Source organism: Theropithecus gelada, chromosome X (genome assembly GCF_003255815.1).
Source record: "Theropithecus gelada isolate Dixy chromosome X, Tgel_1.0, whole genome shotgun sequence".
Classification (NCBI taxonomy): Eukaryota; Metazoa; Chordata; class Mammalia; order Primates; family Cercopithecidae; genus Theropithecus; species Theropithecus gelada.
Window position 1 is genome coordinate 62,147,756 of NC_037689.1, and position 15,897 is coordinate 62,163,652.

The 15,897-nt window shown below is 34.9% G+C and overlaps 1 protein-coding gene across 3 annotated transcripts in view; it reads right to left on the reverse strand.

Annotated features, from left to right (window-relative positions):
* PCDH11X (protocadherin 11 X-linked) overlaps window positions 1-15,897 on the reverse strand; it is a 793,677-nt gene that overhangs the window by 702,999 nt on the left and 74,781 nt on the right. For all 3 annotated transcript variants that reach the window (XM_025372080.1, XM_025372081.1, XM_025372082.1), the window contains one exon: window positions 2,056-4,548. In XM_025372080.1, the coding sequence (XP_025227865.1) occupies window positions 2,056-4,548 (2,493 nt within the window). The remainder of the gene's footprint in view (window positions 1-2,055; window positions 4,549-15,897) is intronic.

Here is a 15,897-nt window from a genome sequence, read left to right on the forward strand (position 1 = left end):
AAAAACCTAATAACAACCAATAACTGATTCTCATTAGCATTTACTTTTTTGTATTTAGCTTAATTCTTATGTTTCGGAAAATGTCTCTTATTTATATAATATAGAATGCATCATGGAAAATGGTTTATTATTTTTATTGACTTTTTAGGATTACAAAATATTTTTAAAAAACAAAAAGGAGAGGATATTTGAAAAATACTTCAATTTTTTGTTCTTCATCCATGCCCTCCTTACTATGTGCTCAGAAACTCAAGTAAAATTAGTCTATCTCATAAAATATCTCTGTGCCTTCAAAAAGCACTGAAACCAGAACTTGCTCTATTAATTAACTTCAATCTATTAAAAATGATGATCTACATATGTAATTCACAAACCCACTCTTTGTATACTTCTTGAGGAAAGTCACAAATTAAACCCAGGAAAAAGTGTTATTATACTGAAACCACGTAGTGTTATTCATAAAAGATACTTTTATGTTGAGAAATGTATGCAATAAGCAGAATAGCAATAAGAACTGGAAAATGAGAGTGCCCTTTTTAATGGTTAAATATAAACAAAAACACACTCTGTGGAGATGTTCGACATCTATTACATTTGTTGCCCATCCCAGATCCACTAACTATGTAAAATATGGGATTCATCTGAACTGTAGAAATAACGACTGCAGCGTAAATTCATTTAAAGTCTAACAGAAGCTCTCTATACAAACACTAAGGTTCTAGTCTACCTTTTGAAACAGCATTTAATTTGTGTACCTATTGTAACAAAAACGCACCCACATCTGAATTAGTACCTTACGTTCACTAATGACCTCCATTCTTAAATCCATTTCCAAAGTTATGGTAAATTATTTGCATTGCTATCTTGAATGGAGTAGACTTCTTTAATATCCCAAACATTTGGTGAAAGAAAATCAGTTTTGATTTTCACATTGCTACCATTTTGTTAAGCCTGAATAGGTGTTCAAAAGACTTTATTCCCTGAAACTAAGATGAATACTTTTTTAAGAGTTAACACAGACAAAATAATAAACTCAACATGTAGCATGACTTCAAGAGAAAAAAAAGTGGGTAAATTCCATTGCTTGTCTTTTTAAAAGGAATAATTATATTTAAATCATTTAATATTTATGAGTTTCTGGATAAATTTGTATTCATTTCTCCATGGAACGCTGATAAAAGGCACTGGATAAACTCTTGCTTTCATAAATGTATTGGGTTTTAAGTTATTGTGCACAGATTTCTTGGGTCTTAACATGCTCACATTTTTATTTGTGCCCATGAGAGAAACCAAACATTTTATTTTCCAAAAGTGATTATCTTTGAAGAATGTCTTCTGAAGGGCTCAACATACCTTGCATAAATATGCAAATATTTAAATAGCTATCTAAAGTAGAGACCTCATATATATTTCATTATCTGGCTTAAAGATGAGAATGAGTAGGCTTTCATTTTTCTAATCCCATTCTTGTTACATTGTGTGACTGTAGATTTGATGCACCAAAATAATTTTGAGTTCCTAATCTGAAAATGACCCTTTTCTTTATGAGAACCTGAAGGTCTGGTAGAGTGTGGAGGGAATATCTTGGTGCTGAATTTCTGTGAACAGCCACAGATTTTCCCAAGTGAAGCTAGGATTCTCAACATCATTAGTATTTAGAGCTATTTATCAGATTCTGAAAAGCTTTACTGTGATGTATCTAGCCCAGACTATTCTGATCCTCATGCACACAATGGTACTGAGGACAGTGCTACAACCCTTTGTGTTGAAGTTTTTTCAATGTATTCTCTAGCAAGAATTGTCATACTGCCATCTACAGACAAAACTGCCCCTACTATAATTATCATTCTGCATCCAATTTTCCTAAATCAGTAGTTATTTTGTTCTCATCTTCTACCAAACTTAAACGAATCCATATATCTATTTGGATACATCTGTAGAATATAATTGTTTTGATCCCTCTTTGAAGTCAATAGATTTTGTAAAGTTCTACATCAACTGAAAATAATAATAAAAAATAGTTAGAAAGTTGTGTTAGAAACTTGGATTACCTACCGGTCTGGCGTGTACAGACACAGGTGCCTCGAAGGTTGTCATTGGATAGCCACTGTCAGAAACGCTGTAGGGATCTGAACTGCTTGAGGAACACTTGGAGATAGAATCACAGGCCACAAAGGTGTTATCGAGAGGCAGTTCTTGGATGATGTGGTGCTTCGAATTCAGGGGAGTTTCAGGCTGAATCTGGAAGGCAGGCTGTGGAGAGGCAGATTTGTAGTGTCGGGCCAAATCAGGGCTGTCAGGCTTGAAAGTAGTAGGTGTAGTTACCCAATTGTACTTGCCCATGGTTTGCTCTTCTAGATCAATAGGAAGTTCTAGTGTGATGCTGTTTCCATCATTGTCAACATCATCTGCCTTAGTTTCTTCAATAGTGACAAAGTTAAGCAGCAGGTTCTTAGGGGGATGCTTCTTCTTCTTTTTCTTTTTCTTCATCATTATCATCTGCCTGTTTTCTGGGTTTGGGGTAGCCCATTCAGAATTCTGCTTGTTTTTCTGAGCAGCCTTAAGGTGTGGTGCCTGGCGACATCTTACTACAGCAGTGATGAAAATAACTACAACGACAGTTATGGTGCCAGCAACAACTGCAACCAGGATCTTGACATAGTCAATAGTTGGTGAGGATGCATCAGCTATCTCAGTATTTGGGGTCACTGGTGCTTCAGTGCTTTTGTGTAGCAGTTCATTAATCAGTGTAGCATTGGTCACTGACTCATTCACAAACAGATTGACAGTTACAACACTGAAGAGAGAATCAGGTTGTCCTAAGTCATTAGCTTTGACCAACACTCTGTGTAAACCAAGGTCTGTAACATCACATTTCTCCTTCATTATTATGTTGCCTGTTGTTTCGTTGATTTCAAACAGATCTCTTGTGTTTTCTCCTACAATGCTATAACGAACCTCTGCATTCATGCCAGTGTCATTGTCAACAGCAATTACCTGAAAGACCACTGTGCCTGGATCAGTGGATGGTAGAACCAATTCATAAGAGTAGTTGGAAGGAGGGACAATGAAAACTGGTTTGTTGTCATTGACATCAACCACATTTATGGTTACTTTGGCACTTGAAGAACGTGATACTCTACCACCATCCTCAGCCTTTACATAGAAAGTGTAAGATTCTTGTTTTTCTCTATCAAATGAAATATTTGGTCGGATGACACCAGTTTGTGAATCAATGGTGAAGCCATCATTCTCGTCTAAAATGGAGAGAGTAACTGCAGAATTCTCTCCATAATCAGGATCAGTTACAGTGATTAGTCCCACTGTACCATGTTTTGGAAGGTTTTCTGGGACATAGAAGTTGTATTCATTGTGAGTGAAAGTTGGGGTGTTGTCATTCTGATCAATAACACTTACAAAGACTGTGACATTGCTGGTTAAGGGTGGCACCCCGTTATCTTTTGCCAGAACTGTGAAGAAATACTTTTCCTCTTTTTCTCTATCTAGTTTCTTCACTACAGTCAGCATGCCTGTACGACGATCCAGGCTGAACTCAGGTGGAGCATCAGGGCCTAGCAGGAAATTGATCTCAGCATTAGGCCCAGTGTCTGCATCTGTTGCACTTACTTTCGTCAATTGGATGCCAGGAGAGTTATTCTCAGGAATAGAAACGGTTACTAAAGACTGGGTGAAAACTGGAGCATTGTCATTTTCATCTTTCACTTTGATGAAGAGCATTGCTGACTGATTCAAAGGAGGTTTGCCAGCATCTGCAGCCAGTAATTTAATGGCATATTCTTTTGTGGACTCATAGTCAAGATATGCTGCTGTCTCCAGGAGGAACTGATTACTGAATACTGGCCTTAATCTGAAAGGGATTTCATGATCTGTGAAACATGTCACCCTGCCATTATGGTCCGCATCCTTATCCGTCACAGTTATGAGAGCAATTTTGGTGTTGAGTGGAACATTTTCTGAAAGAACAACTGTGTCATTGATTGTATTGACGATGTATCTTATGTCAATGGATGGGACATTATCATTGACATCTGTAACATTTACCAGCACCATTGCTCTTGCTGGAACCAATCCACCATCACTTGCCAAAACCAGTAACTTGTGGTTTGGTGTTTCTTCCCTATCCAGTGGTTCTTTGATTGTGATAAGTCCAGTGGTAGTGTTGAGGTGAAATAATCTTTTGGCAATGTTGGAGACTAGATTGCTGAAAGAGAAGTGGATCCTGGCATTTTCACCTATGTCAGCATCTGTGGCATGGAGCTGTGTCACTGAAGTGCCTACGGGAGCATTTTCTGGTATACTGACTTCAATCTCCGTTTCCTTAAATACTGGGTGGTTGTCATTTGTATCAGTAACACTTACTTGCAAAATAGCAGTACTGGATCTTTGAGGAAAGCCACCATCTTCAACCTTTACTTTCATCACGTAGGTATCTTTCTCTTCCCTATCTAACTCCTTTTGAACTATCAGTTGTGGCATCTTTTCTCCTTCTGGTGTTTCAATGACATCGAGGCCAAAAATGTTTTGACCCTGGAAAACATGCAGTGAAACAGAATTAACTTATGTTCATATAAATTAATATATTAGTATTAATACGAATAATAAAATATAATTTAACTTATGTTAACTTATCTAATGAGAACAATTTTTAGTTTCTTGAAGCCACATAAAAGAGTGGGATCAGTTCAGAAATAGGTGCCAGAAGACTTGAGTTCCAAATCTCAACTCTGCCTATAACAAATGTTGTGACTACAAGCAAGTTACGTTACTTTTCTTGATATTTGCAAAATTAGAGAACTGTGCTAGAAGATGTTCTGGGAAAGGGAGGCTTCAGATTGTAGCATTTTATGATAATAAAGGTAACTCATTTATGTGAGCTATTTAAGTTTTTTAAAATTATGTGAACTATTTCAGTTTTTTAAAATAAATTATTTTTTATTTCATTTTTCCATAAGTTATTGGGGTTCAGGTGGTATTTGGTTACATGAGTAAATTCTTTAGTGGTGATTTGTGAGATTTTGGTGCCCCCATCACTGGAGCAATTTACACTGCACCATATTTGCAGTCTTTTATTCCTTGTCACCTTCCCTCTCTTCCCCCCATGTCCCCAATGTCCATCGTATCATTCTTATGCCTTTGCGTCCTCATAACTTAGCTCCCATCTATCAGTGAGAACATACAATGTTTGGTTTTCGAACTATTTAGGTTTTCAAAAGAAAAAAGTACATAGAATTTTAAAAAGAATCGTCACTAAATTTTCGCAAGATAAATGAAGCTGTAAGTGAATTATCCAAGATTATTCCAAATGAATTAAAATATTTTTTACTGTAGATTTCAGTTGTCTAAGATGCTTTTTTCAGTACCAAAGTAAGCACCGAAATAAAAATATTCTTCCAAGACAACATCATAAGTATCATATATAATAAATACAGCTAAAACCTTTAGCAGATGGAAAAAAATACACAAACTCTGGTTAAAATATAAACTTGTACAAAATACACAGAATTTCAATATTTCCCATAGGAACACACAATTAAAATGAAATTATCTCACAGATTAACAACGCAATGCTATTTTCTTACTTTTTTTTTTTTTTTTTTTTTTTTTTTACCATGCAAGCACAATGAACTAAAATTCACAGATCAAAACCTCAAATTGAAAAAGATAGCTTGGGATAGGACCTATTTTCAATTCATGCCCACGAAGTCACAGTATGGGAACATTTAAAAAAAAATCCCCTCGGCCAGGCGCGGTGGCTCACGCTTGTATTCCAGCACTTTGGGAGGCCGAGGAGGGTGGATCATGAGGTCAGGAGATACAGACCATCCTGACTAACACCGTGAAACCCCGTCTCTACTAAAAAAATACAAAAAAAAAAAAAATTAGCCGGGCATGGTGGCGGGTACCTGTGGTCCCAGCTGCTTAGGAGGCTGAGGCAGGAGAATGCCATGAACCCAGGAGGCAGAGCTTGCAGTGAGCCGAGATCGTGCCACTGCACTCCAGCCTAGGCGACAGAGTGAGACTCCCTCTCAAAAAAAAAAAAAAAAAAAAAAAAAAATCCCCTCTCTGAACTACAATAAGATGATCCTTACACACAAATGTAGTGATCTTGCCAGCTCACTGAGGAGAAATGAGAGAGGAGGATTCCTGTCCAGTGTTACTTGCAGCATTATGACAGAGATGAATGAGATAGAAAGGTACTGGAGGGTATGAAGAAAACATCGGAGGAGGACTTTAAGATTCCTATTCATGGGTGAGATATATATATATATATATGCACATATATATATGTATATACACACACATATGTACAGCTAAATAATTTTTAATTCTCTATTACATTTTTAACATAAATGTTGTGGACACGTGGCATGGATTGGCTACTGATCTCTCATTTGTGTGCTGTGTCATAAAAGAACAGGATAAGATCTGAGGTTATAGTTTTGTCATACCACTGTCTAAAACAAGATCCTAAAAATTAGAACCTAATAAATAATACCAGGTTTTCAGAGACTGCTAGAATATATGATCAGTTTATACATTTCAATCACATTATCTTTAAAAAATTTACCTGTCTTATAATTGCCTATATATAGTCTTATACTATATACAAATGCATCTAATTTTTTCCTCTTATGAATTACTTGAAGATATTTCTGCAAACTTTCAGATTTTGGGGGGGTGCTGAGATTCATTTATACTTTTATTCAACTGCAGTGCCATAATATATCTTTGTGGAGGAATAAAATGTTTATTACAAAATTTAAGATGGCATTTCAGAAATATTAATTAAAATCATTAGCTTGTTCCAACGTGTTTTTAAAATAAATTCACGTGAGCTAACCAAAATGTATTGCTTATTTTGTTTTTAATTCATACAATAAATGTGAGCATTCTATTACTATTTTACTCAGAGCAACAATCAACCTGGCTTTTCCTTGATTATATAGTAAGAAAAATATTTCCATATTATATGTATTTACAGTTGAAAATTGGCAAGCAAAATCTATTATTTCATATACTGCATATTTTAAGAAAAAATAGAATTTCATGACAACAACATTGAATGTAAGTAAATACCACAACTTACTATTATAATTTGATCTAAACAAACTTAGTGATTTATGATAATTTAATTTTTGTAATGATATTCCAAAAGGTTTTTAGGAAGGTTCAAATCCAAAATGTCTATTTATGGGTAGAAAAAAATAGTTTCTAAATTGTCCTTCATAAAATCCATGGCACTTAGTACTATTCTTTTAATCCTTGACATTCCAATACTGAGTGGCTAATATGGTCAGAGCATTCTCCTAGATGCCAGGGTTATGGTGGTGAATAAACATATTTTACTAATGTGATAAAAGGTAAGTTCTAGCTAAGGTGAAAGAAAAATTAATAACTATGGATTTAATGATGATATTGATACTAATGGATTTACATTAAGAGAATAATTACATTTTTCATAAGAGCTATATCGGGAAATTATAAGTTATTATTAGATGTTGCATAAACAGAAACAAAGATAGTATAGCATAAAAAGAGCAGGTAAAATGTTCCAAAGTTCTTAAGTTTCGGAGCCAATTATCCAATTTATGAATACAATACATTTGGGAAAGCGAATTGTGTCAGTTTTAATTTTAAAATTTATGTATTTATGTTTGTGCATTTCTTGTTTATATATTTAGTTTTTAGTTTTATGTGTTTGTCTGAATTTTGAGTTGGCCTTTGCTTTCCAAAGCAAATTAAGGCAAGCTTGTGTCAGATGAAAAATCCAAGATCAGCATACTCACTGTCTTTTAATTACTTTATGTGAAATGGCAATAATCTTAAAAATATATTTTTCTAATTCTCAAGGTGATAATGAAATGTACATATTAGTTAATGGATAATGTCACCATTGCTCTTCTGTCTTCCACAACTACTCTGTTCAATATGATGGTAATTAGCCCCAATGGAGCATTTAAATTTAGATTTAAATTAAATGAATTAGATTAATTTAAAAAATCAGTTCCTACTTGCACTAGCCATATTTTAAGTTCTCAAGAGCTCCATGTGGCCAGTAGCTACTATGCTGGACACTGAAGATGTAGAACATTTTCATTATTGCACAAATTCTATTGAACTGTACTATCTTAAGACATCATATTTTTCTTTTAAAAAATCTATGATTATCCAGGTGATTGCATGCATAACCCCCATTTTTCCAGATTTTTTAGAGTTCTACAAAGACATGCTGAGCAAACATATTTAAACTCAATATTGTCCACAGAATTTGAACAGGAGTTGCCTTGCCCATAGGTTAAGACATAGATAATTTTCAACAAAATTTTGGTGAGACATCTAAGTTGATGTCAAAGTGTAGTGCCAACATGAGCTTACTATTATTACTGAATGATGATTCCAGGGCTGTTTTCTGTTCAATCTCCGTCAGGAATAAAGAATGGCTAACACATGAATCCAACGTCAGTCCTACCCCAAATGTAGTTAGTTCAACTGAGCTCACATCCACATGAGCAATTAAAACATGGAAGCCTTTTGCCATATGTTTGACCATGACAAGAGGACAATGAGAAAAATGAAAAAGAAGATAAGATGTATGGCTCCTTAATTCATCATCTCCCTATCTTTAGCATAGACACATACTTATATACAAAAAAGTTAAAAGTTTGGGAGAATTGACCTGCACTATCCTGAATTCCAAATCCACTTAAAATTATTTATTTTTGTGTATAGGGGCAAACTGTCTATGTGTATATCTCTAGGTAATTTACGTAAACCTTCATATACTAAAGAATGTGAGTGTAGGGTAATATGGCATGAAGCTTTGTTTAAATGTATAATCTCTAAAGATATAGCACCTGGTATATGTGAACACATTCAGAAAACATTTGTTAGATAAATAAATGCATTAATTAAAGTAGTGGTTCTTATTCTAAAAGAGAAAAGAAGAAGAGCAGAATTTGGTTGTTCTTAATTCTTAGTCTGTATAGGCACAGGAATACTCTATAACTGTTGACTTGTTTTTTTTTTTTAATTTTAATAAAACTGTCCAGAAAACAATTTCAAAATTATTTCCTGAAACAACTACTTCTTTTCTGTTCAAAAATGTAATAAAAGCCAAAGTGTCAATTGCTAGTAAAATTTTACATCCTAGTTGTAAAACTTGATTTTCAGAATAAATTATGACAAATACTAAGTGTTGTATGTAGCCAGTACATTATTGAAAAAATACAAAATCCTACATCTGTCATACACGGATACATGTGATCAACAAAGAAAACAAAAATCAGGGAAGAAAATAATATACATGAACTGTAAGCAAGAATCATTTACACATGATATGTTGATTTTTGGATTCTGATATCTGAAATGGCATTGATCTCTAGTATATAAAAGTGCCAATTCAGGTTGAGGTCATGAAAAATTTATGGACTTTCTAATAACCTCATCCTAATAACCTTCATTTGTGAGTGATATATCTTCCTAAATTCAAAAATAAGCTTTAGGATTGCAAACCTAAGGCAAAACCTGCTGAAATAAGCAAGATAAAGCCCTTCTGAGACTTTAATTCTTTGTGAAGATTTGTAAAATAAAAAAAAAAAAAAAAGAAAGTTGATGTAGGATGTGAAACTTGCAAGAGAAGTATTTTTTTTTTCTTTTAAAAAATTGATAAAGGATATTCATTACCAAATAAAGAGCCATATATTTTGCCTATTGTCCTGGGAAAGAATTAATGAGACAACTGTAGAAAACATTTTTGACATATGCATGTGCAAGACACCACTTCATTGCCTATTGGAAGGCAATAAATAACACAGCACTTTTAGAGCTATAAATCTGGTACAGTTGCCCAGAAAATGCATACAGTGCCAGTAAGTACTAAAAATAGTTCCAAAGAGATCTAGTTCTAAAACTGATTAAAAGCCATTTACTCTTTAGATCGAGGAATGCTGGTGGAAAGACTAAAAATTTATTTCTGACTTTCACCACTGCTTGATTTATCAATGACTAATCTGATATTTAAATTTTTTGGTCACTTTTCTCTTAATATTACTGATACTTCTTTGGGCCACAGGAATGCAAGAACATAGATTCAAATAGATAACACTACAATAAAATGGCTATTCTAGAAAACATTAAGGAAATACTTTAATACATATTAAATATTATCAATACAGATATAATAGGTATTATCATAAATTCACTTTCATTCCACTAAAAATTTCTTGGTTTGCTATAGGCTGTCTAAAACTATTAGGGGGAATAGCAACTGTTGCTTATATATTCAATACGGTGGTGCCACTTAGAGTCTATGCACTACTTCTAGAACATTTATTTCAGAATTCATTTGTAGCCTTGTCAAGGGAAATACAATAAAAAATAGATTACAATAAAATGTTCCAAGCCGTTAGTCACATATCTGCCGATAACCCTAAGGTCACCAAGTCCCTCGCTACTTTAAGGTCATACTAAGGAAAGGAGAGTGATGTGTAAGAAAACATGATCTCTCTTTGGGTAAGAAAACACCATCTCTCTTTGGGTAGGAAAACACTATCTCTCATTGGAAGAAATAAGTTTACATTAAAATATTAATAATAGTATTGCTAATTTTGATAAAGCCACATACAAGGCTTTACATGTATTTTTTTTTCCACTAGGACTAGCAAAACCTATTTTGTAGAACAGTACTATTCATAGCATGTGGTTCTCTTTTTTTAATGTTAGTACAAAGAATAGAAATTTATGCTATTGATTTATTTTCCTCTATTTTGTCAGATTTCAAAATTAAGAACAGTCTTTGTTTTTCCCTTTTGACAAAAGAGTAGGCACTCAGGAAGGTTCTTGAAAATGATAGAATTTTTGTACTAAGTTCTGTTTTAATGTGTACTTCCCCCAACTTTGTTTTTATAAAAAATATATAATAAATACCATTTCATTTTTTCTGGCCTTGTGTCCACTATCACTACTCTGGTTCCTCCATCTGAGGGAACAATCAAATGATTGTATTATGTTATTTGGAATATGTACTCAGATCAAAATGTCTTGAAGTGTTAATTTAAATTCACAATGTTTTAAGCTGGAACAAAGGAGATTTAATTGAAGATATTAGGGTTGTTATATCCATGAGAACAGTGAAGCAAATCTATTTTTCAGGTCTCCATTTTTTTTACTCTATTCTTCCCTTGATTTTGAAAAGTCAGCTTTTGGTTTTCAGAAGTAAAGGAAAATCTTAAACATATGACTTAATGTGAAGTATAGAAATGAAACACAAGACATAATCTGATTAATTCTGTAAACATCCTAGCAGGAACCAATCATTTTTTACTAGCACGCATAATAATTCAGAATTCTCTTTTTTACGTGTTTCATTTGCTTGTGCTCACACGTGCACTTGTATTCTCTGTCTCGCTCTTTGACTCTATCTCTGCCTCGCTTCAGTTTCTAAAACCTGCAATGGCTAAGCATGCCTTATACTATAGCAAAACTCTTTAATATTTTGCAAATGTTTAAAATACAAATTGGCCTTGACCCAGAGATTTCATTTATTTGAAAATATTTCCTTTTAAAGACTGTATTTCAAACATGTAATTTTAATCACTAAATGCTTTTAATTGGGAAGACATGCAATACAAATGAAATGCCACTCCTAATTGTTGCTAATCAGCCCTTTTTAGCAGCTGCTCTCTTGTGCTTAAGTTAGATGAGCTGTATTCATGACAAAAATATAGTATATTCAACCACTGAATACTAGTACTAGAACAGACTTCAGATACCATCTAGCCTTACTTCTCCTCTTATGAAAAGGACACTAAGACACAGTAACATTAGGTGACTTGCCCGTGATCACACGGTTTATTGCAGAGCCAGATTTGAAAGTCAAGTCTCTTAGTTTTTAGTTCAATGATTTTTTCACTGAAACATGGTTACTTCTCAAAAGGGAAGTCCTTTTGATGCTGGCAAGAACTCTGTACTCTGGAGAGTTCTCAGTATGAGAAACTCATCAGGTAATTACTGCCCAAAAAGAGCAAAAGCAAAACAAAAACTACTGTGTTTTCTGATCCCAGAATATTGAGCTACTGATAAAAAGATTTCTTCCCTGCGCCCTTCAAAACTACCACCCCTAAAAGTAATGTTTATTGAAAAAAGAAACCAAAGAAATACCATCTAAAATTTTAAGAGTACATAAATAAATACAATTTTAACTTGCCAATTTAAGAATATGAATAAATATTAAGAGTGTTATTATTTCTATGTATAAATTGAGTCAGATTCTCAAAATAAAATTCACCATTACTATTCTTCAATAGCGGGTATAAAGTATTTTACATTTCTTAGAAGATTTTCTTAAAAATTTCTTGTAAAAAGGTCCTTTAAGAACATTCTAAGAAAAGTCCAAAAGCTTTTTATTTTGCAGGTATACTTTATCTGAACTATTGTTTTAAAGAAGCAGGGTAACAATCTAATGGTAAATTTTAATGAAAATTTGTGATTAGGTTAAACTTTAAAAAAATCAGTAATCAAAAATGAAAATATGATCTTTCACTAATAGACACTGCTGTAAACCTAACTGATTGCTTATTAATGTCAGGAAAATAATAAAACTAGAGTTGCCTCTGGTTCATTGTATGTCAGAGAAAACCTCAGGTAAAGGAAGTCAGTACATAATACAACTTCAAGAAGGGAAAATAGTGTCAAAAATTTAAGGTCATATGAAGGTATTTTACCTTTTAAGTCTCAGGGCTTCTTGAGTGCTTCTAACTCTGATCGGTTCTACCTTCTAAATTGCTAAAAGATCTCAACCAATTTCTTTTGGATCTACTATCATCACAGTCCAGAAATCTCCTTTTCTCCAAAAGAAGATTTCAGTTTCTATATCACATGAGAAGGCCATTTCTTATGTGTCCCATGGCCTCTGACTACTGATTAAATGGATGTCATAATAAAGATGGTGGCAAATTTTGGTGAGAGAAGTTTAATAAATGACAAATTTGTCCACGGATCACATTCTTTTGGAAATGGGTAAGCACTGTAAGAACAGTTCATATCTTTTGCTCTTTAATGCAAATAGAGTTTCAAATTGGCAGTAACTAGTCAGAGATGGCTCGTTCTAATCAAGTCCTTGGTGACTAATTGGAAGTCATTAATGCTATCTATAGTGGGTGAATGACAGAATCTTGTGGTAGATTTTTGTTGTTGTTGTTATTTTTGGTCACTAAAACATTGGTCACATATAGAATGAAAGTCCCACATTTCTCAGTGACCTGGTTTTTTAAAAAGTAGGATGTAGCCCAAGTAGAATCAAACCTCCACAGGTGGGGTTGAGAAGCTGAAGGATGGCACGGGAGAGGCAGCAAATTTGGGTCTTTTTCTCCCTTGAACATTTCAAACACATCAAATTTTTTTTTTTTTTTTTTCCCAGTGGAGGTGAAGGACTGGGAATCATAGATGTGTCTTTTTTTTTTCATAAATCTGGATTTTAACTAAAATGCATATTCTTCTTTGTTGGAGGTAAGACTAGTCAAGGAATGGGGAGTATGGGATAGTTGTGATATGCATCCAGGATAAGTGATAACTGAAGTAAAAAGAGAAAAGTTTAGGGCAGAAAATATGAGGCCATGCACAGAGGGGCTAAAGAAAGCTTCGGGTAAGTCCATTCATAAGGTCTATCCTGTTGGCCCTGACCCCATGGGATATATCTGGAGATGTTAAAAGGGCCTTACCTCTGACTCATACTTTCCTGCTTTAATTTAGGGGGAGGCAGAATTCATTGCCATTTGTCTTAATAGTTTCTGATTCTGTTTTAGAAGAAAGTACCATGTCTTCTGAGATGATTTCTGACTCTTCATTACCTCTGACTCATCTTAAAACAACTCATTGATAGGACAAATGCCACTAGTTTTCTGTAAGTATAACTACTGTTTATATATTTAGGGATTCTTTACCTACTCGAATTTACTAGAAGTATTTAATATTTCTAGTTAAAATACTATGCCCCATGGCAACGAAGTTAGGAGTGATTTAAGTTATGTTTGGGGTAAAGTTGAATTAAGAGAAACAATGATATTTTTGTACTACTAGTGATTTTTTTCTTCAAGTGCGGTGAATATAACACTCTTTAATCAGGGCATCGATACAACATAGTCTCTAACCTCCATCCAGAGATTAATTACATGTATGAAATTACACCAAAATTAATTAAAATGATGTACTGAAAGTCAGAACCAGTATTTTACGGCACAACATTCAGCAACTATGTAAGTCATTGGAATAACTAAAATTTCCATTCATAACCAGTTAACCAATTCTTTACAGACCCAGCAAGTGACAAGCTTAAAGACACTGGTCCCAGTTTTGCTCAATGAAACACAGACATTTTTAATGACTGATAGCAGTTTAGATAAAAATGATTATGGGTGTTTGGTCGAAAATATTTTTTCATATGCCACAATACTAAAAGAAAAAAAAATACCATAATAAAAGACAGAGCAAGATGGCAGAATAGAAGTTTCCATTGATCATCCTCACCACAAGGACACAAATTTAACATCTATCTACAAAGAAAAAACACCTTCATAGGAATGAAAAAATCAGGTGAGCACTCATAGTACTTAGTTTGAAATTCATACCCCAAAAGAGGCACTAAAGAGATTAAAAAAATAAAAAAAAAAGTTGAATCACCGAAGCCACTTCTCCTCCCCCGACTGCTGCAGTGGCCTCATGGTACAGAGAGTTTCTCTGGGCACTGGGGGAAGAAGAATACAGCATTGTGAGCCATTGAACTCAGTGCTGTTCTGTTAGAGCAGAAAGAAATACCAGACCAAACGCAGCTGACAATCACCCACAGAGGGGGAAATTTTTAAACCAGCCCTATCTGGTGGGGAACCACTGATCCCAGTGGTCCAAATTTGAATTCTCACAAACCTTTCCACCAAGGGCCCAAGTGCTCTAGGTCTCTAAGTAAACTTAAAAGGCAGTCTAGACCATAAGGACTACAACTCTTAGGCAAGGCCTAAGGCAGAACTGGGCATAGGACAGTGGACTGGGGTGGCATGCAGCATACTGAGACACCAACTGGGGAAGCATCCCCTGTCCCCTAACCCAAGGCTGCACAGTTCATGGCTCCAAAAGAGACACCTTCCTTCCACTTAGGAAGGAGAGGGAAGAGTGGGGAGGTCTCTCTCTTACATCCTGGATACCAGCTCAGCCACAGCAGCATAAGGCACTGGATAGAGTCATGAGGCCCCCATTCCAGGCCCTAGCTCCAAGATGACATTTCTAGACAGTTGGCTTCAGGTACCAGCATGGCAACGGGGGAGCAGAGCACCAAGTGGGCTTTTGGGGTCCTCAATTCCAGGAAACGACCCTTGAGTAGCATTTCTGGACCTGTGCTGGAATAGAGGGGAGCCCATTATCCTGAAGGGTGAATTCCACGCCAGGCAGCAATCACCACAAGCTGACTTAAGAGCCTTTGGGTCTTAAGGGAATATCAGCAGTAGTTTGGCAGGACTCCTTGTGGCCTGGGGTGGCTACAGGGTGAGGCTTCTAGACACATAGAACCAACCAAGATTTCACCAGGAAGAAATTCAAATGCTCAACAGGCCAATAACTAGTAATGAGATCAAAGCTGTAATAAAAAAGTCTCTCAGTAAAGAAAAGCCTGGAACCCAATGGCTTTATGCTGAATATTACCAAACATTCAAACAAGAACTAATACCAATCCTACTGAAACTATTGCAAAAAGTAGAGAAGGAGAGAATATTTCCAGACTCATTCTATGAGATGAACATTACCCAGACACCAAAACCAGACTAAGACACATCAAAAAAAGAAAACTGGGTGGTGGCAGGGCCAAGATGAGTGGCGGTGGGGCCAAGATAG